This window comes from Choloepus didactylus, chromosome 18 (genome assembly GCF_015220235.1).
Source record: "Choloepus didactylus isolate mChoDid1 chromosome 18, mChoDid1.pri, whole genome shotgun sequence".
Classification (NCBI taxonomy): domain Eukaryota; kingdom Metazoa; phylum Chordata; class Mammalia; order Pilosa; family Megalonychidae; genus Choloepus; species Choloepus didactylus.
Genome location: NC_051324.1, coordinates 33,263,863 through 33,288,398, shown reverse-complemented (window position 1 = coordinate 33,288,398; position 24,536 = coordinate 33,263,863). Strand labels below are relative to the sequence as shown.

Here is a 24,536-nt window from a genome sequence, read left to right as displayed (position 1 = left end):
AAATCTCCCAGGTGATGACATGAAGCCTGAAGTGGGACAAAGGTACCTGGAGACGGAGGAGCCTATTCACCCAAGGGTCTGAACCTGGAGCTGTGAGGGCCCCACATCATCTTTGGGGCCTGCCTTGCCAGTGGGGAGCCACGTGGACTTTCCTCAACTACTGCCAAGGTTGAGGCAGGCCATTGTGCTTCAGTAAGGAGCTGAGTCTAGGTCAGGAATATAGCATCTTCCTCATTCAGAGTACTCAGGAATAGGGGCCAAGGAGGGCCTCAGGAAAAAGCCAGATACTCTGTGCCAAGCCTGGCCCCAGCCTCTGGGGGTCTGAGGAGCAAGAGAGGAACTGGGTCTGCCTCATCTGGCATCTCCCACCCTGGGCCTGGGTCTACTGCCTGCCAGTGGCTGGTCCCATCCCAGGTGAGGGAGCACTTGGGGGAAGCACAGGTCAGGGCAGTGGCTGGGCCGAGAGTAACTGCTCACCGTGCGTAGACCAGTTTTGCCAGACAGTCCCTGCGGGTGCCACACTCAGCTTGGGAGCAGGGCTTTCGGAACACCTGCTGCTGCCTGCCTGCCTTGATGGTTCTAATCCTCAATGTCTCCAGCAGCATGTCCTCTGGGAGCCGCAGCAGCGAGGCCAATGTCCTGACAGAGCCTGGGAGGGGTGAATCGTATTAGGTAAACCACCCTCCACGGGAGCCCACAAGGTACTGTGAAGTCATTGCAGGGGAGCCATGACTCACTCGATGGGGCAGAGGAAAACAAGGTTCTGATGGGCAGACTCACCAGAGACCCCTCGCAGGTGGCAGAGCCAGGACCTGAACGCCTATGTCCCAGCCCACAGTGCCACGTGTATGACTCATCACTCTATAAACCCTCTGTCTCTCATTATCTTATCTGTAAAATGGGGATAATACTGTTCGCCTCACCAAAGATGGGGTGAAGACCATCTGGGGCAGGGCCCTACAGCTGACAGTTTGATTAGGAGCATCAGATTCAATTTTTAACAACCTCCCTTCCCTCCCATCCTGCAGCCCTCCCCGGGTTTGAACAAAGCTCAGAGGCACAGGGCACCCCCCCCCCCCCAGCCATCCCTTACATTGAGCATCGTCCATCAGCTGGCAGGGCAGGGATTCGTCCTCTGAGTCAGCAAACTGGATATTGCCGAGGTGCAGCAGCCCAGCTAGGACCTGAGGTGGCAGAAGACATGAAATGGGCACCTTCTCGTCAACGGCTGGAGCCTGGCCTGGAGGGGCCTCTCCACTGCTGAATATAATCATGAAGATGATAATAATGGTAGCTCCCGATGTACTGCCCACTTCCTGTATGTTTCTGCTGAACACAATGCAAGGAAGTTATTTGCATCATCTCAAAATCCTTGCAACAATCTATGGGGCATGTGCCGTGACGATGCCCATTACAGATGGGCCGGGAGAGGTGAAATTCAGGATTTGAATCCAGGCGGTCTGACTTCAGATGCCTCCCAGGGCAGCCAGTGGGACTCCCAGGTCCACCCACCATCGTCCCTCTGGCTCCCACTGCCCAGGAACAGACTGGGTGGGCACACCTCTCCTCTGTTACTTGTGGACCAGGGATACTTCTGGGTCTGCTGAGGGCTTGACTCTGGCTCCTTTGGCCTTCTCACAATGCTCTGGGCTTCTGACGGCTCAGCATGGGAGAGGGTCTGTGATCTCAGTCTCTGTGTAGTGGTGTTCTCTCACATGTACACTCAATGACCCACACGGACGAGCCTTCAGGGGCTGCAGAGAGGAGACCTCCCAGGCCCAGCAACTTTGAAACCCTTGGACCTGAAAACGGGACAGCTAGGATCCACCCGCATTCCCGTCTCATCCCAGGCAGGGGCACCTCCACATGCTACTGGCCTTTGGAGCACAACCCACCTAGGATACGACTGCTTTGCCCAGATGCCAGTGTGGCTGCAAAGGGTCATGCCACCTCCAAACCAGCATTCCGGCCCAAACGCCTAGTGTTGTCCCCTTACCATGGGCTAGTTCCTATGTGCTGTGCTTCCGGCCCAGCTCTGTGCCCACACTGGGTGTGATATTCTCCTTGCCTGAGCAGCCCCCATCTGGAGGTGGTCACTATTTCCCACTGCACTGCCATCTCTGCAGGGGCTTTCCTGTCCCTGCCACCAGCCTATGCTGTCTATCTCCTTTTGACGCTCTGGAGAGTAGCACTTAGGTACTCTGGAGAGTAACACTTCGCTTGTCAGCAAAGACAGATGGGAGAAGGAGTGGAGATGGGAGCAGCCCAGCTCCCCTAGGCCAGTGCTACATCCTGTCACGAGAGGGAGAAATGGACCGGGACAGGGGTCAGGAATGCAGTGCAGAGGGCAGGAGAGAAGGTAGAAATTTGGAATTACAAATGTCTCTCTGTGTCACTAAGTTGGTGTCTGACCTTGGGCAGGTCACTTTACCTCTCTCATTTTCTCAAGCATAACACAGGAATAATAATCTCATGATTTTTAAATTTCAATACACTAGACAAGCACACAGTAACATTATCTCTCTACTGTGATTACTGTAACAGTAACTGACCCAAACACCTTGCTCTCTGCCTTCCCTGCAGGCCTGAGCTCTGTGGACCACTGTACTGGCCCGTTTGCAGGCTCAAGGGCACATGGGGTGGTTGACTCCTTGGAGATTATACAGCAGGGCCCAAAGATCTTCAGAGGAAGACAATCGCAAGTCTAGGGAAGGACTGTGTAAAACTGGCCTCCCATCACCTCTGCCCAAAGAAAGTGGAGCAGCTTTTCTTCTGACCTTGAAGACGCTGTTCTGGGTAGAAGTGTCGATGCCCAAATGGAGCATGGCCTCTCTGGTCACCTCAAAAGAATCCTCTGAAAAAGAATCCAAGTCTCAGCCTAGTGTCAGGGCTACAGAAGGTCAGCAGGGGCGACGAGGAGTGAGGGAGGCAGGCCCTGTGCAGAGTGGGCGAGTGCTGTCGGTCGGTCCAGAGTGCTGGGCAGGGCCCCCTACCTTCCAAGGTCCTCTCCGGGTTGGGAAGCCAGGAGAAGGTGGCTCCCATGGGGAGGTGCCACTGGAGCCTCTCATCTGCGCTGGCTCCTTTGCATATCTATGGGCAGGGACAAGCAGGTGGCTGAGCTGAGGGTGCAAGGGAAGCCCAGGCCTCCCTAGGCCTGGAGTTCTGATGAGAGGAGTAAGAAACCACAGAAATACCATGAGCCTAAGAGATCCCTGTAGAGAACTCAGGGTAGGCAGGGGGGAATAAAGAAGCAAACAGCTCTGGATGTCCCCAACTGATGCAAAAACCTGGCTCTGGGAAGGACAGCTCCTATTTTTGGGAGCCCCCCAGTCTTGACTGGGAGGCGTACCCCTTACCTAAGGATGCTCCCAGTATGAAAGCAGGGAAGACACACTATCCATGCCTTGGGGGAACCCCTAGTCTGATGCAGAGGCACAGCTGTGGCTTGGGGAAGCCCTTATTCTGTTGGAAAAGACAGTTTCCATTCTGGGGAGCCTCCAGTCTGATGAGGGTGACAGCTTCCATACTAGATAGAGAGGTGACAGGGGAGGCAAAACACACCCCCTTGCCAAAACCACACAGGGAGCCAAGGTCCAGCGAGGCAAAGGTGCTGCACAAAGTTTGCAGGAGTAGATGGAGATGCTGCCAGAAGCCTGGTGAAGGGGCCTGATGTGAATGGGGGTGGGTAGGTGAGGGTTGGAGGCACAGACCTGGTAGAAGATGTGGAAGTTCCTCTCACTGGGGGCCTGGCAGGCCACTCGAGTTTTCTCTAGGAGGTAGGTCTGGACCGCAGCTCCAGTCATCTGCTGGGCCCTGGGCACATGCAGGCCGGGGCACATCAGTTTTCAGTCATTCCACAGCCATTGATTAGGCACTTAGTGTGTGCCAGATCACAACCCAGCAACTACCGCACGCTCTTCCACTCAGCCAACAGATCCCGGGAGTGCAGGGGCTGTTCAGCAGGTCCCTGGGTAGTGAGGGACATTCCCCTGCATCCAGCTCGGGTGGGCAGGGCCAAGAAGAGTGGCTGTTTGTTAACTAGAGGTCTCGAAAAAGGGAAGAAGCCTGGAGGACTGCGTGGACCACAGCAAGCACTGTCCAGGGGCCAGAGTAACTATAGCTCTCCAGGCTCAAGGGCCACTCAGGGCTCGAAGATCCTATGGAATCCCACATGCACACATGCTGGGAGGAAGGGGGTTTTGCCCATTGGGGTGGCCCAGGATAAAGACTGTACCAGCCACTTCCTACCTTCCCTTTCCCCCAGGATTGGGCAGGGGTGGGGGGCAAGCAGCTGTTACCTGTTCAGCTGGAGCTGGATGAACTTCCCAAAGCGACTGCTGTTGTTGTTCCTCAGCGTACACGCGTTCCCTATAGTCACACCGAAGATTACACGCTCCCTTATGTTCACAGAGCTCCCATGGGCCAAGGTGGGTGCAGGTCCCCCAGGAGCCATGTCCCTATCCTTAGGTCACCCAAGAGACCCATTGCTGGTTTCCATGTCACAGGGGACAGGACTAGGGGATGGGCACTCAGGCTTCAGCAAGTGGAATTCAGGAGTTAGAACGACCTGGCAAGGAATTGGAATGAGCAAGCCTAGGTAGTCAGTGACTATCTTCTCTGAAGGAAACGGATCAAAAACAACCAGCTGCCAGTATTGGCTTTAGACAATGGGGCACAATATCTGGGTTCTAGGCCCATCCTGGACACTAGTTATTCTATCCTTAGACAAGTCCCCTTCCTCTTTGGAAGCTGATGGAGGGAGGGACAGGATTAGGACCAGATGAGACAAGGTCCTCTCCAGCACCAGTGTTGTATGTGCCTAGGCTGGAGGGAGGGGGATGACAGGATGATGTCACCCACATTTGCAGGAAGTCCTAAGGAGTATGTGGGAGAAGGCTGGGGGATCCAATGCAGGGAATGATATACACATCCTCCAATTTCCACAGAGAGGATGTCAAAGCACTGCCCCTCTCCCAGGAAGGACCAGGAGAAATGGGATACAATGGGGGCAGAGGACACCAAACTCACCAAAAGCTTCCATGACAGGGTTGGAGTTCAGGATCCGTTGTTCGATCCTCTCTGCCACTGCGTGGCTCTCCCAGGACGTGGGTGAGGTGGCCACCACAGCGTAAAACTTCATCAGACAGCGAGATGTCCATGTCTGCAGCAGAAACAGCCCCATGGGAGTCATGCCCATGCTCCCTCCTGCTTCTGAGATGGCAAGAGGGAATGGCACACTCCAGAGCCCTCCTCTCCACCATGTGCACTGCTGACCAAATGGGTGAATGCTGAATTCAACTCTGTGGCCCTGGGCAAGACACTCTGTCCTTCTGTGAAATGGGGAGCAGCAGAGGATGCACAAGGCAGGCTGGAGAGGAAAAAGATAAGTCCCTTGACCTGGGCAGGCTACTCAGTGTTTAAGGCCTTGCAGCTAACTGAGTGTTAACTTCGTTGCAGGCACTGAATTAAGAAAGGTTTCTGCGGATTTTCCCACTAACCGAATACATACAGGTGCCATTATCCAAAATGGTGACGCTAAAGCATAGAAAAATTAAGCAATTTACACATCTAGTAAACACCTAGATGTGGAGGGAGGGGGATGACAGGATGACATTACCCACATTTGCAGGAAGTCCTAAACCCAGGCAGTATAATTATAAAATTCTTACCCTTTTCTTAAAAACATTTTTTATTGTGAAATATAACATATATACAGAAAAGTGATAACTTTCAAAATATGATTTAACAAGTATTTATAGAGCAAATTTCAAACAATGTTATGGGTTACGGTTCCACCATTTCAGTAATTTCCTTCTAGTTGTTCTAATACCCTAGAGACTAGAGAGACTAAATATATATTTAATCTAAATATATATAGAGATTCAGTATTCGTAATTCTTTGTTAAACCCAATCTTGTCTGTTGCTACCCCTCCCTCTTGTTTGATCACTGTCCCAATCTTTAGGTGTATCTTGGTAGTGACCACCCTAACTTGTTCATATTGAAAAGGGGTGCCAACATTATGAAGAAGGGGGATGTGTCTAGTTGATGCTCTTGGAGAGGCTGTTGCCTCAGGAGGATTTAAGTTTCTGAGAAATAAACTTAGTGACTGCAACTTTTATACAGTCTCAGCTAGGGAGCCCTTTTGTTTTTAATCAGCAAAACTGAGGTCTAGTTTCATTTTAATTTCCAATTGTTTGTTGCTAAGACATAGAAATACAATCGAATTTTATATACTGACTTCATACCCTACTACCTGGCTGAATTCTCTACACCTTGCTCTACAATGTTTTCATTGTTAACAGTTTGGTGCATTCTTTAGGTTTTTCTATGCAGACAATCATGCTATCTGCAAAAAAGATAATTTTATTTCTTCTTTACAATTTTTTTTCCCCTTTTCTTTTCTTCTCCTCTTTTTCTTTTCTTTTCCCCCCATATTGCAGTGGCTAGGACTTCTAGAATAATGCTGAATAGAGATTTTATCATGAACAAATGATGAATTTTCTCAAAGGTTTTTCCTCCATCTATTGAGATGATCATATAACTTTTCTGTTTCAGGTCCTTTGATATGGTGAATTATGTTAGTTGATTTTCAACTGTTAAACCAACCATGTATTCTTGGGATAAACACTACTTGGCCGTGAAGAATTGTTGTTTTAATGTGTTGCTGGATTCAATTTGCTAATATTTTGTTATGGATTTTTACTTCTATGTTCAGAAAGGATAAGGATCTGTAGTTTTCTTTACTTTGTAGTGTCTTTGTGTGATTTTGCTATTACAGTATACCAAGAAATGAGGTTGAAGATGTTCCTTCTTTTCTATTTTCTGAAAGAATTTGGGTAGAATTACTAACATTTCTTCCTTAAATACTTGGTAGCATTCACAAGTGAAGCTACCTGAGCCTGGAGCTATCTTTGTGGAAAGGTTTTTAAATGTGACTTCAATTTCTTTCATAAATATAGGCTATTCTTGCATGAGCTTCAACAGCTTTCAAAATGTCTTTCAAAATATTTCTCCATTTCATCTAAATTGTAGAATTTATTGGCATAAAGTTGGTCATGATATTTTCTTATCAATCTGTAAGATCTGTAGTGATGTCTTCTCTTTCATTCCTGATACTGGTAAGTTGCATCTTTCTCTCTTTTTACAGTTTGAATAGAACGTTACCAATTTTATCCATCTTTTCAAAGAAACAGACTTTGATTTCATTTATTAATTTTCTATTTCCTCCTTTATTGATTTTCACTTTATTATTTCCTTTCTTGTTTACTTTGTCTAATTTACTCTTTCCCCCACTAGTTTCTTAAGATGGAAGCTGAAAGCGTTGATTTGAGTCCTTCATCTTTTTTTTTTTAATATAAACATTTAACACTACCCTGCCTTTTTTTAGCATAAATTTTGATGTATTGGACTTTTGCTTTCATTCAGTTCAAATTCTTTTCTTTTTTTGAAATGATAGACTTCTATTCTTCTCTAAACTTTCAGGATGTTGAAAGAAACTTCAAACAAATTGGGCTTCAGAACATAAAGGAAAGTAAAATTCCAGAACAGAAATATAAGCTAAGGTAATAAACATTTTGTCTTTTGCTTCCATATTAAAAAGCTGACTGGAGGTCCATATCTTGCCATTTGGGTCACCTTCAGGATCTTTTCCCATTATAATTTTTTTATTAGAGAGGTTGTAAATTTACAGAAACTCCATGTGCAAAATAGAGTTATCATATGCCACAAGGTCCTGCAACCTCATTAGGGGGTATATACTCAGAAGATCTGAGAGCAGGGACATGAATGGACATTTGCTCACTGGTGTTTATGGAGAGAGTATACATGATTTGCAATGGGTGGAGGTGGCCTAAGGGTACATCAACTGAGGAACAGAATGGTGAACTGTGGTGTGTGCATACAATGGAATGTTAAGAAACTGTGAGAAGGAGTGAAGTTGTGAGACACGCAACGCAAGGAGCTGAATGGATCCTGTAGACAGCATTTTGAGTGAACTATGCCAGAAACAAAGGCAAACACTATAATGCCTCACCATTATGGACTAACTACAATGTGTAAATTCATAATTGAATGGCTTATTAGGGGAATGCTTATTATAATGGTCCTTAGATTGTAAGCTCTTACAGCAATCACATCTATTCCTGAACTGTAATGACTATCTCCAGATTCTGAGATGCTGATCCCTTTGTGTATAACCTGATCGATCCCTGGAACTTTGGGTATCTGTGTGACATCTGAAACTCAGAGCTAGAACTCAGCAGATATGAATGTCAGTATTAGCGCATACAGCAACTGTTTAAAAAGGTGAAAAAGAGTCCAGACTTCAGTTAGAGTTAAGAATGAAGCAGAGCTAGTTAGGACTAGAGCAAATCGGGCTAAAGGGTAAAGGATGATACTGAATGTATTTTAAAACTTCAACTTCCATGTGAGACCAAGGGAAGAGATGTTTATTTGGTATAGAATCTATATTTCCTAAACAATTTAACTCATACAGTTTGTTCAAATACCATAATTACATGAAACTTTGAATAGGAAGTGAGACCTGGTAGGTTTGTACACATTAGTGTGAAACAGCAACACGTCCTAAAGTAATTTGGTCAGAGAATAAAAATATATATGCAGGGCCCCCCTGAGGAGCTGGGGCAAAATGGAGAAGTGTTGGTCTTCCTCACCTGGATTGTTACTGATGTTCTCACAAACACTGAGGGCTGGTGGTTTGGTGTGCCAAGTCCACTATCTTGGGGCTTGCCCTTATGGAGTTCATTATTGCAAAGGAGAGGCTAAACCTGATTATAATTGTGCCTAAGAGTCTCCCCCTGAGAACCTCTTTGTTGCTCAGATGTGGCCCTCTCTCTCTAGCTAAGCCAACTCGGCAGGTGAAATCACTGCCCTCCCCCTACATGGGACCTGACTCCCAGGGATGTAAATCTCCCTGGCAACGTGGAATCTGACTCCTGAGGATGAATCTGGACCGAACATTGTGGGATTGAGAACATCTTGACCAAAAGGGGAATGCACGATGAAACAAAATAAAATTTCAGTGGCTGAGAGATTCCAAATGGAGTTGAAAGGTCACTCAGGTGGGCACTCATGATTGCACTATATAGATAACCCTCTTTAGGATTAAATGCAGAAGTGAATACCTGAAACTACCAAACTGCAACCCAGTTGCCTTGACTCTTGAAGACGATTGTATAATAATATAGCTTAAAAAGGTGACAGTGTAATTGTGAAAGCCTTGTGGATCACATTTCCTTTATCCAGGGTATGGATGGATGAGTAGAAAAATGAGGACAAAAACTAAATGAAAAATAGGGTGGGAGGCGGGGGGATGATTTGGGTATTCCTTTTTACTTTTATTTTTTATTCTTATTTTTATTTTTTATGGTATAAGGAAAATGTTAAAAAAAATAGATTGGGATGATGAATGCACAACTATATGATGGTACTTTAACAGTTGATTGTACACCATGGATGACTGTATGGTATGTGAATATCTCAATAAAACTGAATTTAAAAAAAATAGTTACCATACACCCAACCCCATTTTTAACATTTTGCAATTGTGTGGTACCTTTGTTAGAACTGATGAGAGAATATTACTATAGTGTACTATTCGCTATAGTCCATAGTTTTCATCATCAAATTGTTTTCTAACATTCCTTTTGTTATTTCATCTTTGACCCATAGGGTATTTAGAAATGTTGTTGAATTTCCAAATACTTTGGGATTTTCCAGGTGTCTTTGTTATTAATTTCTAGTTCTACTTTACTCAGGCCAGAGAACACAATTGATAGGATTTTAATCCTTTCTAAATGAGATTGTTTTATGGTTCAGAATATGATTTTTATTGGTGAATGTTCCATGTATACTTGAAAAGAATGCTGAAATCTCAAATTGTAAATTTGATTTTATCTATTTCTCCTTTCAATTCTATCAGCTTTTGCTTCATGCATTTTGAAACTGTTAATAGGTACATACACACTTAGGGTTGTTTTGATCTTCTTGATGAATTTACCCCTTTATCATTATGAAACATCTCACTTTATCTTTAGTATTATTCCTTGTTCTAAAATCTATTTTACTACATATTAATATAGTCATTTCAGCTTTTCTTTCATTGGTGTTGGAATGGTATATTTTTCCATTCTTTTATATTTAACCCATTTCTTTATAATTATAATGAGTTTCTTGAAGACATCACGTAAGTTGAGTTTCACTTAAAAAAGAAAAAATCCAAGCTGACTTTCTCTGCCTTTTAACTGAAGTGTTTAAACCATTTACCTTTAATGTAATTATCATTATGATTGGGCTTAAATCTAGCATCTTGTTTGTCCTATGCAGTGGCAATTTCTTGAAAAAGACAACCATGAAATCTGCTGCATCAACTGACTTCCTGTCATGAAAGATTTCTCTATAGCATGCAATGCTGTTGATAGTATTTGACCCACAGAACTTCCTTCAAAATTGGAGTCAATCCTCTCAAATCCTGCCACTGCTTTATCAACTAAGTATATGTAATACTCTAGATCCTTTGTTCTGATATCAACAATGTTCACAGCATCTTCACTAGGAGTAGATTTCTGGAGTCAAACTCTGGATCACACATCTTAGCTTCTCTCCAAAATGTCTCTCTCAGCTTCTCTGCTAGCTTCTCCCGGGGCATTTCTGTCTAAGCATCTCTGAGCTCTCTTCAAAATGTCTCTGCCTTTTGTCCTCTCATAGAGGATTCCAGTAAAGATGTTATTAAGACCACCTCGAATGGATGCGGGTCACATCTCCATGGAAACAATCTACACAAAAGGTACCACCCACAAAAGGTCTGCCCCCCACAAGATTAGATTCAAAGAACATAGTCTTTTATGGGTGTGCCGGTTTGAATGTATTATGTCCCCCAGAAAAAGCCATATTCTTTGATGCAATCTTGTGGGGCAGACATAATAGTGGGGATTAAGTCGGAACATTTGAATTAGGTTGTTTGCATGGAGATGCACCCCACCCAACTGTAGATGATAACTGATGGGATATTTCTATGGAGGCGTGGCCCCACCCATTGAGGGTGGGCCTTGATCAGTGGAGCCATATAAACGTGCTGACTCAGAGATGGAACGGAGTGCAGCTGTGAGCGACGTTTTGAAGAGGAGCAAGCTTGCTAGAGAGGAATGTCCTGGGAGAAAGCCATTTTGAAACCAGAACTTTGGAGCAGACGCCAGCCATGTGCCTTCCCAGCTAACAGAGGTTTTCTGGATGCCATTTGCCATCCTCCAGTGAAGGTACCTGATTGCTGATGTGTTACTTTGGACATTTTGTGGCCTTAAGACTGTAACTGTTTAGCCAAATAAACCCCCTTTTATAAAAGCCAATCTGGTGTTTTGCATTCTGCAGCATTAGCAAACTAGAACAATGGGGTACATAACAGATTCAAACCAGCACATTAGCTATGAAAGTCCTAGATGGCACCTTCTTCCAATATAAGGCTGTTTACATTGAAAATCTGCTGTTTAGCAGATCATCAATTATCTACCTTCATCAATTATCCTAGCTAGATCTTCTGGATAACTTACTGCAGCTTTTACATCAGCATTTGCTGCTTCACTTTGTATTTTTATGTTATGGAGATGGCTTCCTTCCTCTGCTAGCTTCAAACTTTTCTTCTGCAGCTTCTTCCCCTCTCTCAGTCTTCATAGAATTAAAGAGTGTTGGTGCCCTGCTCTGGATTAGGTTTTGACCTAAGAAAATGTTGCGGCTGGGTTGACCTATCCAGACCACTAAAACTTTCTCCCTTTCAGCAATAAGGCTGTTTTACTTTCTTATCATTCATGTGTTCATTGGAGTTGCACTTTTAATTTCTTTCAAGAACATATCCTTTTCCATTCACTACTTGTCTAACTGTTCAGCATAAGAAGCCTAGCTTTCAGTGTATCTTGGCTTTGGACATGTCTTCTTCACTAAATTTTATGATTTCTCACTTTTGATTTAAAGTGAGAAATGTGCGACTGTTCCTTTCATTTGAACACTTAACAGGCAATTGTAGTTAGTAATTTGCATAATTTCAATATTGTTGTATCTCACAGAACAGGGAGGCCCAAGGAGAGGGAGAAAGAAGGAAAATGGCAGGTTGATGGAGCAGTCAGAACACACCCAACATTTACTGAGTAAGTTTACCATCTTACATGGTTTGTGGCACCCCAAAACAATTACAATATTAATGTCAAAGATAACTGATCACAGATCACCATAACTGATAAAATGATAAGGAAAAAGTTTGAAATATTGCATGAATTACCAAAATGTGACACGGAGACGTGAATTTAGCACATGCTGTTGCAAAAATGGCTCCAATAGACTTGCTCAGTGCAAACCTGCAATTTGTATAAAATGCAATATCTACAAAGCATAACAAAGCAAAGCACAATAAAAAGATGTATACCTGTAGTATGTAACCTTTGGAATTGGCCTTTGTCACTCAGCTATTTTCCCTTGAGATCAATCCAAGTTGTTGAGTGTATCAATAGTTTGTCCCTATTTTATTGTAGAACAATATTCCATGGTCTGGATGTTTACTTACTTACCCAGTGAAGGACATTTGAGCAGTTTCTGTTTTGGGCTGTTAAGGATATTGCTGCTATGTACATGTACAGGTTTCTATGAGAACATAAGTTTTCATTTCTTTGAGATAAATGTCCAAAAGTGCAACTGCCGAGTTGCATAACTGCATGCTTAGTTTTATAACAAATTGCCAAGGCATTGTTCCCTACCAGCAATGCATGAGAGATTCAGCTTCTCCATATCTTTGTCAGCATTTTGTGTTATCATTAGTTTTTATTTTAGCCATTCTGATAGGTGTGTAGTGGTATCTCATTGTGGTATTAATTTGTATTTCCCTAATAGCTAACAGTGCCGAAGAGATGAGGAGATGAGAGATGTTAAGAAAATTCTCAGAAATGAAAAGTGAAAATTAGTGGAGGGCAGATCCAAGATACCTGATTAAAGAAAAGCTGGGTTCACTTCTCTCCCAGAAAAACAACTAAGAGTCAGGCAGAAACTTTCTGCAACAGGGGATCTGGGTTCTGGAGATTGGGGAGACTGTTCTACAACACCCAGGAAAGTGTGGGATGAAGAGATGGAGAACCTGTAGTGAGAGAACGTGAATAACTCCTGCTCAGCTCTGGATCCTGGCACCCATCCCCATTCTTGGGGCAGAAAACATCCGGTTCTCCAGGCTCTGGTCAATGGAAAGCTCAAGACTGAAAAGGGCAGAGGAGGTCTACTCCCCCCAAAACAGGGGGGACATGATCTAACACTGTGCCAGCTTTTGGCCAGTGAATTTCAATGGCTAGAACCACTGACAGTTTAAACCCACCACACCCAGCGTGGCTACACCATTGTCTGGGGTCCACAGGGAGCTTCTCCGCCTTCTGAGGGCTGAGGGGAATGGGCTGTTGGAGAGTGCCATCTGCTGGCAGGCGAGGAAAGCATACCTCTGGGAAGACATCTTAAAAGGCTTTTGGATGAAGAGGGCCATATGCTGGGCAGGCCAGGAAAGTGTACCCTTAGGGAGTGGAATTAAAGGCTTTTAGGAATCTTTACCTGACCTTCTCCATGGGCCTCTGTGGAGCTGGTGTGTGCCCCCTTTTGTGGGTCCCTGGCCCAGCCATGGCTGATTAATACTGATGAACCAAGTGTCAAAGAAAAGCATTAACACAAAGTCAATCAACAACAAAAGCTTTGACAAGCAAGAGACTCTGACCTTCAGAGTAAACTCACCAAGAAATCTGATATCCAGATATCAGCAAAAAATAACATACCATACCAAGAAACAGGAAGATATGGCCCAGTGAAAGAAGTAAATCAAAAGTTGGAGGAGATAAAGAATCTAGAACAAACTAATCAAAGATGTTCAAACAAATCTCCTAAACCAATTCAATGAGATGGCTAAATAGAGAAATGATATTAAGAAGACACTGGGTGAGCATAAAGAAGAATTTGAAAGCACGCGAAGGAAAATAACATCTTATGGGAATGAAAGGCACAATAGATGAAATTAAAAATACACCAGAAGCACATAGCAGCAGAAGTGAACAGTCAGAAGAAGGGATCAGTAGCTAGAAGACAGAACATCTGAATTCGAACAGACAAAAAAGTAAGAGAAAAGAATGGGAAAAATTGAGCAGGGTCTCAGGGAACTGATTGATAATGCAAAAAGCACAAACATTTGTGTCATGGGTGTCCCAGAATGAAAAGAGAAAGGAAAAGGGGCAGAAGGAATATTTGAGGAAATAATAGCAAAGAACTCCCCAAATCTTATGAAAAGCATTGATATACAGGTCCAAAAAAAGCACAATGTACTCTAAACTGAATGAATCAACAGACCTATTCCAAGATACATCCTAATCAGAATGTCAAATGCTGAAGATAGAGAATTCTGAAAGCAGCAAGAGAAGTGATTCAAAACACACAAGGGATGTCTGATAAGACTAAGATACTTATTTATCATCAGAAACCACTGAGGCAAGTAGGCAGTGTGTGATATATTCAAGATACCAAAAGAGAAAAATGCTAGCCAAGAATTCTCTATCCAGCAAAGCTGTCCTTCAAAATGAAGGAGAGTGTAAGATATTCAGAGATCAACAGATGATGTGAGTTTATTAACAAGAGACCTTCCCTACAAGAAATACTAAAGGGAGTCCTGAGGCTGAAAGGAACGACAAGAGAGAGAGGCTTAAAGGAGAGATACAAATGAAGATTATCAGTAAGGGTAACTAAAAGGGTAAAAAGAGAGACAAAAATAAGATATGACATATAAAAACCAAAGGATCAAACAGCTGAAGTAAACACTGCCTTTATAGTAATAATGTTGAATGTTAGTGGATTAAACTCCCCAATCAAGTCACAGACTGTCTGAGTGGATTAAAAAATATGAGCCATCTATATGTCGTCTACAAGAAACTAACTTCAGATTCAAGGGTACAAATAGGTTGAAAGTGAAAGGATGGAAAAAGATATTCCATGCAAACAGTATCCTCCACCCCCAAAAAAGTGGGGTAGCTATACTAACATCAGACAAATGCAAAGCTGTTATAAGAGACAAAGAAGAAAATTATATGTAATAAAAGGGGCAATTCACCAAGAAGTAATCATAAATATTAATCCACTTAACCAGGGTGCCCCCAAATACATGAGGCAAACACTAGCAAAACTGAAAGAAGAAATAGACATATCCATAATAATAGTGGAAGACTTCAAGACACCACTAACATCAATAGATAGAACATCCAGACAGAGGACCAATAAGGAAACATAGGACTCCAGGATAGACCACATGCTGGATCACAAAACAGGTCATAATATGTTTAAAAAGACTTAAATTATACACAGCACAACCATATGTTGGATCACAAAATAGGTCTTAATAGATTTAAAAAGATCGAAATTATATACAAAGCACTTTCTCTGATCATCATGGAATGAAGCTGGAAATCAACAACAGGTGGATGACTGGAAAATGCACAAATATATGGAGGTTAAATAACATGGTATTAAACAATCAGTGGGTCAAAGAAGAAATTGCAAGAGAAATCAGCAAATATCTCGAGATGAATGAAAATGAGAACACAACATATCAAAACATATGGGATGCAGTGAAGGCAGTTTTAAGAGGGAAATGTTTAGCCCTAAATGCCTACATCTTAAAAGACGAAGAGTAAAATCAAACACCTAAATGCACACCTGGAGGAACTAGAAAAAACAGCAAACTAATCCCAAAGCAAGCAGAAAGAAACAAAGATTACAACAGAAATAAATGAAATGGAGAATATAAAAATAGAGAGAATCAACAAAACCAAAAGTTTGTTCTTTGATTAGCATTGCAAACATACATAAGTACTTGCAGGATCTACTTCTAAGTATGACACTGATACGAAGAGTTAACAACAGAGTGGTAAATGGGAAAAACTACTATGGACTATATTTAATAGGAATACTGTACTAGTACCACACTAATACTAAGGATAAATATTTAGGGTGTGATAAAGAGCTTTGGGGTGCTTTGGTTTATGATAATTGTTTAAAATTATGATAATTGTTTTGTTCATGATAAAATTTAAAATTGAGAGTGATGGTTGTTCAACCAAGTGAAGATGGTGTGAAACACTAATTGTTTATCTTAGAATACATATGCTATGTGAAATTAGGAACCCCCTATCTAATAAGTCAGACCCTCAATCTTGAGGCTTGTCTTGTGAAACTTATGGCTGTAAAAGGGAGACTAAGCCTACCTATAATCATGCCTAAGAGTCACTTCCAGAAAACTTCTTTTGTTGCTCAGATATGGTTTTTCTCTCTCTAAGCCCAACTCTGCAAATGAATTCATTACCCTCCCCCCTACGTGGGGCTTGACTCCCAGGAATGAACCTGTCCCCGGCATCGAGGGATTCAGAATGCCTTCTTGACCAAAAGGAGTAAAAGAAAGGTAACAAAATAAGGTTTCAGTGGCTAAGAGATTTCAAATAGAGATTCATTTGAGAGGCTATCATGTACTCTTTTGCTAGCTTCAGCTAGATATTACACATGGCCATAATATGCCAAACCCAAATCAACAGTAGTCCTGAAAATCCTAAAGAATATGCAGGTGACTATCAGAGACTGTATAAAAGTTTCACTCACTAAGTTTATTTCTCAGAAATTTAAACCCTCCAGAGTGTTCCTATGCTAGAGAAGTCCCAAAATCCAGAGGCAACAGCCTCTTCAAGAACATCAACCAGATGCATCCCTATTCACCATAATGTTGACACCCCTTTTCAATATGAACAAGTTAGGGTGATTACTCCCCAGATATCCCTGAAGACTGAGACAGTGATCAACAAGATAGGATTTAACAAAGGATTATGAATACTTTGTAAGTTAACACTTTTCTATATGCATGGTATAAAAACAGTTTTAAAAAAAAGTCAACTAAGGAAAAAAAGGAAAGAAATTGCATTGAATATGGAATTACCATTAAAAAAGAAAACCAAACAAACAACTAATTATACACCATGACCAAGTAGGTTTTATCCTAGGTATGCAAGGGTGGTTCAACACAAGACAATCAATCGATATAATATACAACATCAACAAATTGAAGGAGAAGAACCACACAATCACCTTGATTGACACAGCAAAGGCATTTGTCAAAATCCAGCATCTCTTCTTGGCAAAAAACACTATGAAAGATAGGAATAGGAGGAAACTTTCTCAACCTGATAAAAGGCCTATATGAAAAATTCACAGCTAGCATCATATTCAGTGGTGAAAGACTGGAAGCTTTACCACTGAGATCAGGGAAGGATGCCCACTGTCACCACTGTTAGTCTGTTATTGTACTAGAAGTTCTAGCTAGAGCATTGAGGCAAGAAAAATAAATAAAGGCATCCAAATTGGAAAGGAAGAAGTGATACTATCACTATTTGCAGATAATACGATCTTATACCTAGAAGTCCCAAAATAGCTACAACAATCTACTAGAGCTAATAAACGAGTTCAGCAAAGTGGCGGGGTACAAGATTAACACACAAAAATAGTAGTGTTTCTTTACACTAGTATTGAGCAATCTGAGGAGGAAATCAGGAAAAATATTCCATTTACAATAGCAACTAAAAGAATCAAAAAACTAGGAATAATCTTAACCAAGGATGTAAAGGACCTGTAATCAGAAAAGTACAAAGCACTGCTAAAAAAATTTTTAAAAGACCTAAATTAATGGAAGGACATTCCATGTTCATGGATTGGAAGACTACATATCCTTAAGATGTCAATTCTAACAAAAATGATTTACAGATGCAACATAATCCCAATCAAAATTCCAACAGCCTACTTTGCAGAATTGGAAAAGCCAACTACCAAATATATTTAGAAGGGTAAGGGGCCCTAAATAGCCAAAAAGATCTTGAGAAAGAAAAATGAAGTTGGAGGGTTCTCATTGTTCTGGCTTTAAAGCATATTACAAAGCTACAGTGATAAAAACAGCATGGTGTTGGCATAAAGACAGACATATTGACCAATGGAATTGAATCAAGAGTTCAGAAATAGACCCTCATATCTATGGTCAATTAATTTTTGACAAGGCTGCCAAGTACACCCAACTGGGACAGCGCAGCCTCTTCAACAAATGGTACTGGGAGAACCGGATATCCATATCCAAAAGAATGAAAATAGACCCCTATCTCACATCTTATACAAAAATCAACTTAAAATGGATTAAAAACCTAAATATAAAAGCCAAAACCATAAAACTCCCAGAAGAAAATGCAAGGAAGCATCTTCAAGATCTTGTGGCAGGAGGTGGGTTCTTAGACCTTACACACAAAGCACAAGCAATGAGGGAAAAAACAGATAACTGATTACTTTTGTGCTTCGAGGAACTTGATCAAGAGGGTGAAAAGGCAGTCCACTCACCGGGAGAAAATATTTGGAAACCACATATCTGATAAGGGTTGTATATCCATAATATATAAAGAAATCCCACAACTCAATGATAAAAAGACAAATCCAATTATAAAATGGGTAAAAGACATGAATAGACATTTTTCCAAAGAGGATATACAAATGGCTAAAAAGCACATGAAAAGATGTTCAACATCACTAGCTATTAGGAAAATGCAAATTAAAACTATAAGAGGTATCATTTCACATCTACTAAAATAGCTGCTATTAAAAAAAACAGAAAACTGCAAGTGTTGGAGAGACGTAGAGAAGTAGGAACACTTATTCACTTTTGGTGGAAATGCAGAATGGTGGAGCTGCAGAAGAAGACAGTTTGGTGGTTTCTCAGGAAGCTAAGTATAGAACTGCCATATGATCTAGCAATCCTGCTACTAAGTTATACTCAGAAGAAAGCAGGGATGTGAACAGACATTTTCACACCAATGTTTATAACAGCATTATTCACAATTGCCAAAAGATGGAAAGAACCAAATGTCCATCAACTGATGCAGAGATAAACAAATGGGTATATACATAAGATGGAATATTATGCAGATATAAGAAGAAATGAAGTCACGATGCATGTGACTACATGGATGAACCCTGAGGACATTATAAATAAGACAGACACAAAAGAACAAATATTGTATGACCTCATGAATATGAACTAAATATAACTAGCAAACTCAGTGTTAATATCTAGAACATAGGTCACTAGAAGACAGAATGAGGGAAGAGAATGGAGAAGTGATGCTTAATTTGTGCAAAATATGTACTACGGTTGATTGTAAATGTTTGGAAATGGATGGAGGTGAAGGGGGCACATTATAGTGAGTGTATCTAAATGATATGTGGGTGCTATTGTGTTTGAAAGGGAAAGTTTAGAGTCATAAATATCACTAGAAGGAAAGCCAGAGGATGAAACATGGGACTGTATAACATAGTAAACCCTCTTTAGGGGGAAAATATTCTAGAATTGATTGTGGTGATGTATGCACAACTCTGTGAATATACTAGAAGACAGTGATTGAACACTTCAAATGGATTGTATGGTATCTCAATTTTTCTTGATAAAACTTTTTAAAAAAATTGAATGACCAGCAGTAATGACTTAGTTCACTATAAATGGAAACTAAAGTATGAGCAGGGGAAATCATAAGCAATAAGGCAAGTAGTACTGCAGATCCCTAGAAATACAGAGGACTTAGTGGCCTCAGGTGTCAGATGTAGATGAAAACAGCAGGCTTCGCTGAAATTTCATACTTTAAGAATTTCTCCTTACCATGATAGAAGTCAGTAGGTTTCTTTCCTAGAAAGCAGCGAGGAATGGAAGTAAGAAGCAAGTCAGAAACAGGAAGATTTGGTGAAAGTATGCATGGAGAATGGGGCGATTCCTGGCTCCCTGGTTCCAATCAAATCCCAGAGCCCTGGCAGCAAAATCTCTAAAACTTTCCATATACTCCCCATATCAAGAGATTAGAAGAATCTCCTCTAGTGACACTGACAAGCTTATGAGAAAAGTTATGGATGTTACGGACACTTAAGGTCTAAGAAGTTAAAAAAGCTATCTACAATGAGGCCCCGTGGTTGACAATCCTGTCCATAAACAGATTTTAATCAGCTGTTTAATGACTCATTCTTAAATATGCAGCTCAAGATTCATAAAATATTTGATAAACCTCTTTTACATGTGTGCTGGTTTGGATATACTATGTCCCCTACAAAAGTGATGATCTTTTAACCCAATCTTCTTGGGTGGAACCTCTTGATTGAGTGTTTCCATGGAGATGTGACTTACCCAACCGTGAGTGATACCTTTGATTAAATTATTTCCATGGAGGTGTGGCCCTGCCCATTCAGGGTGAGTATTGATTGGTTCACTGGAGTATTTAAGAGAACTCAAGAGCTGATCTAGATGCTTGCTGATGCTTGAAGATGCTTGGAGATGCAGACAGAAGGACGTTCGGAGATGTTAAACTAAGAGATAAAGCCCAGATTTTGCTCCAGAGAAGCTAAGAGAGAACCTGCAGATGCTTAGAGATGAACATCCTGGGAGAAAGAAGCAAGGACACAGAGAAGCTGAGAGGAGCTAAGATAGATGCCCAGAGACATTTTGAAGAACACCATTTTGAAATGCAACCTGGGAGGAAAGGAACAGCACTTGCCAGCCATGTGCCTTCCCAGCTGACAGAGGTGTTCCAGACACCATCAGCTGTTCTCCAGTAAAGATATCCTTCTGTTGATGCCTTAGTTTGGACACTTTTATGGCCTTAGAACTCTAAATTTGTAACCAAATAAACCCCCTTTATAAAAGCCAATCCATTTCTGGTATTTTTCAAACCAGAAACTGGAACAACATGAATGACAAGTATCACAACAAATGGAAGAAAAGAAACCAAAAGGAAACAGAGTCAATTCAAGAAACAGAAGACAAGTTAAAAAAAACATGTAATATCCACAAAGAGAAGATACTGGATCTATGAAAGAAGAACAGGATGCTGGGGGAGAAAACTCAGAGAACAAGAAAGAACTTTTAGGAATTAAAATGTTTAACAAAATTTAAAATTCTTCTTCTATTTTCCAGGTGAAATAGAGAATACCTCCTAGAAGGCAGAACAAAATATTAAGAGATGGGAGAATAGGTGAGAAAAAAATGAAAATTAGACAATTACTCAAATTTCCTACTAACAGGAATTCCAGAAAGAGAAAAGAAAAGGGAGATTATTAGATTTAATACAAAAACATTTCCCAGAATGAAAGGACATGAGTTTCTAGGTTAAAAAGACCACACAAAGTACCCAGAATAATAAGTGCAAAAAGACAATTCTGAGACACAGCACTGTGAATTTTAATACCTTAGAAAGAAGATCCTAAAAGCTTTTAAAAAAAAGCAACAAATCAGCATTGGGACTTGGAATGTGAACAGCAACATCTGAAGGTCACCTAAGTAAAAAACTTCAAAACTGGGAAAAGAAAATAATTTCCAACATAGAATTATAAAATGTATCCAAAATATCAATCGTGTTTGAGGCAAAATAGACATTTTCAGATGTGCAAGGACTCAAAATTTTGTCCTTCATGTACCTTTTTCAGGAAGCTACTAAAGAGTGTGCTCCATAAAAACAAGCAGTAAATGAAGAAAGAAAGAGGAAGCCATGGGCTCCAGCAGTAGGGGAATTATCATAAGAGAGAGGGGAATCTGGGGGCCCCCGGAGTGAGACAGAGAAGCTCGCTGGCAACCCTAGGCAGCTACTAATCCAAACAGAAGCAAGAGATCTAAGAGTTCTAGGAAGGCTGTCTCCAATTAAAAAAAGAAACCTGATTTGCTTACCTATTTGAAGGTATTTTCAAGCTTTGGTGATGAGTTTGGTAATTAATTAATTATAGGTGTTAGAAACCAAGCAAGTAAAAAAAAAAGGTAATTATTAAATAGACGGAAAACAAGGATTATATAAGAAAGGAAAGATAATTACAATATATTGTATGACTCTGCTGTGAACAATAGATACATGGTCATAATAATGTAAATACTGCATACTGACCATTAGAAATTGTAATATAATTACATATGGAGTATGAGGCATGGAAATAAGGGCTAAATTCTTATCAAAGTAGAAAGTGAACAGATAAGGTCCAAAGCTGAAAAATCAAGAAGTAACAATATAAGCATGTGATTTAGAAATTCAGATGTACATAACCAAATAAACTGCTAAAAGATTTGAAAGTAGCTGCCTCTGGAGAGAGGGAACAGGGTTGAGAAATATGGGGCAGGGTTGCTGCTTTTCTTTGCAAGCTTTATAGTATTGCTTGATTTTTCAACTATGTAAATATATTACTAGTTTAAAAATAAATTAAAATTTAAAAACATAACAGACCCAGCCTAAGTTCACAGTGGCTGCCCAATAAAGGGTTACTAAGGTTTGGTTGCATAGGTCTTGGGGCAGGTCCAGCCTCAGCTCCTGTTCCGGTTTGCTAATGCTGCTATTTTGCAAAACACCAGAAATGGACTGGCTTTTATAAAGGGGGTTTATTTGGTTACACAGTTACAGTCTTTTTTTGTTGTTGTTGTTAATTTAATTTTATTGAGATATATTCACATACCATACTATCGTCCATGGTGTGCAATCAGTTGTTCACAGTACCACTATACAGTTGTGCATTCATCACCACAATCAATTTTTGAACATTTTCATTATCAAACACACACAAAAAAGAATAAAAGTTAAGGTAAAAAAGAACACCCCAAACATCCCATACCCCTGATCTCTCCCTATTATTCATTTGCTTGTTGTCCTCATTTTTCTAATCATCTGTCCATACACTGGATAAAGGGAGTGGGTGCCGCAAAGTTTTCATATTCACACAGTCACACAGTGTAGGCTATATAGTTATACAATCGTCTTCAAGAATCAAGGCTACTGGATTGCAGTTCAAAAGTTTCAGGTATTCCCCCTGAGTACCTCTTTGTTGCTCAGATGTGGCCCTCTCTCGCTCTCTAACTGAGCCATCTCGACAGGTGAACTCGCTGCCCTCCCCACTACGTGGGACCCGACTCCCAGGGGTGTAAATCTCCCTGGCAACGCAGAGTATGACTCCCGGGGATGAATGTGGACCCGGCATCATGGGACTGAGAGTATCTTCTTGACCAAAAGGGGGACGCAAAAGGAGATGAAATAGTTTCAGTGGCTGAGAGATTCCAAATGGAGTCGAGAGGTCACTCTGGTGGACATTCTTATGCACTATATAGATAACACCTCTTAGGCTTTAATGTATTGGAATAGCTAGAAGTAAATACCTGAAACTACCAAACTCCAACCCAGCAGTCTGGACTCCTGAAGACAATTATATAATAATGTAGATTACAAGGGGTGACAGTGTGATTGTGAAGACCTTGTGGATCACACCCCCTTTAGCTAGTGTATGGATGAGTGGAGGAATGGGGATAAAAACTAAAGGACAAATGGGGTGGGCTGGGGGATGATTTGGGTGTTCTTTTTTCACTTTTATTTTTTATTCTCGTTCTGGTTCTTTCTGATGTAAGGAAAATGTTCAGAGATAGATTGTGGTGATGAACGCATAACTATGTTATCATACTGTGGACAGTGGATTGTATATCATGGATGATTGTATGGTGTGTGAATGTATTTCAATAAAACTGAATTTAATTAAAAAAAAAAAAAGTTTCAGGTATTTACTTCTAGCTATTCCAATACACTAAAACTAAAACGAGATATCTATATAATGCTTTGCAAGTACATTTTTATTTACTGCCCAAATTACTCTGGGATGTATTGGAGCTTCACACTAACCTGTACATACTAACCAGATTTCACTCCCTATTCAACGTTCCATGCACAGTTACAGTCTTAAGGCCATAAAGTGTCCAAGGTAAGGCATCAACAGTTGGGTACCTTCACTGGAGGATGACCGATGGCGTCCAGAAAACCTGTTAGCTGGGAAGGCATGTGGCTGGTGTCTGCTTGCTCCCAGTTTGCGTTTCAAAATGGCATTCTCCTAAACATCAGCACCACCTTTCAACCGCCATCTTCAAAATGTCTTTTTAAGCTGCAGCTCTTCCAAAATGTCACTTTCAGTTGCTCTGAAGTCCTCTGTCTGTGAATTCCTTTATACGAATCCAGTGATCCAATTAACACCCACCCTGAATGGGCAGAGTAACATCTCCATGGAAATTATCCAATCGAACGTTTCACTCACCCTTGATTGCATCACATCTCCACGGAAACACTCAATCAAGGGATTCCAATCTAATCAACACTAATATGCCTGCCCCCACAAGACTGCATCAAAGATAAGGGTGTTCGGGGGGACATAATACATCCAAGCTGGCACAGCACCCCAGAGCAATTCTAGGGGATCATGGGCTTCATCCAGGAGCTACCTGTCAGCCTTGTCACAGGCCACCTTAACACAACTCTCAGAGATGCCCTCTCCACACCCAAGTCCAAGCCCTCAACCCTGCAACTTACTGTCTTTGTTTGTTTCCTTATCTGTCTTTCCCAGTGGATTAAGTGTCTCCTGAAAGCTGGATGTTGCATTTTCCATCTCTGTTCC

At 41.4% G+C, this 24,536-nt stretch overlaps 1 protein-coding gene across 8 annotated transcripts in view; it reads right to left on the bottom strand.

The window, feature by feature from the left end:
* MYO19 (myosin XIX) overlaps nt 1-24,536 on the bottom strand; it is a 46,781-nt gene that overhangs the window by 13,580 nt on the left and 8,665 nt on the right. For 7 of the 8 annotated variants that reach the window (XR_005212650.1, XR_005212651.1, XM_037808780.1 and 4 more), the window contains 7 exons: nt 5,029-5,161; nt 4,299-4,368; nt 3,711-3,813; nt 2,994-3,090; nt 2,778-2,854; nt 1,094-1,184; nt 478-649 (listed from right to left, as the gene is read on the bottom strand). Coding sequence is in view for 6 of the 8 variants with exons in the window: in XM_037808780.1 (XP_037664708.1) it covers nt 478-649; nt 1,094-1,184; nt 2,778-2,854; nt 2,994-3,090; nt 3,711-3,813; nt 4,299-4,368; nt 5,029-5,161 (743 nt within the window). In the remaining 2 variants the exon portion in view is untranslated. Of the gene's footprint in view, nt 1-477; nt 650-1,093; nt 1,185-2,777; nt 2,855-2,993; nt 3,091-3,710; nt 3,814-4,298; nt 4,369-5,028; nt 5,162-23,875; nt 24,335-24,536 lie in introns of those variants that run through there. The other variant, XM_037808782.1, reaches the window with a different exon arrangement.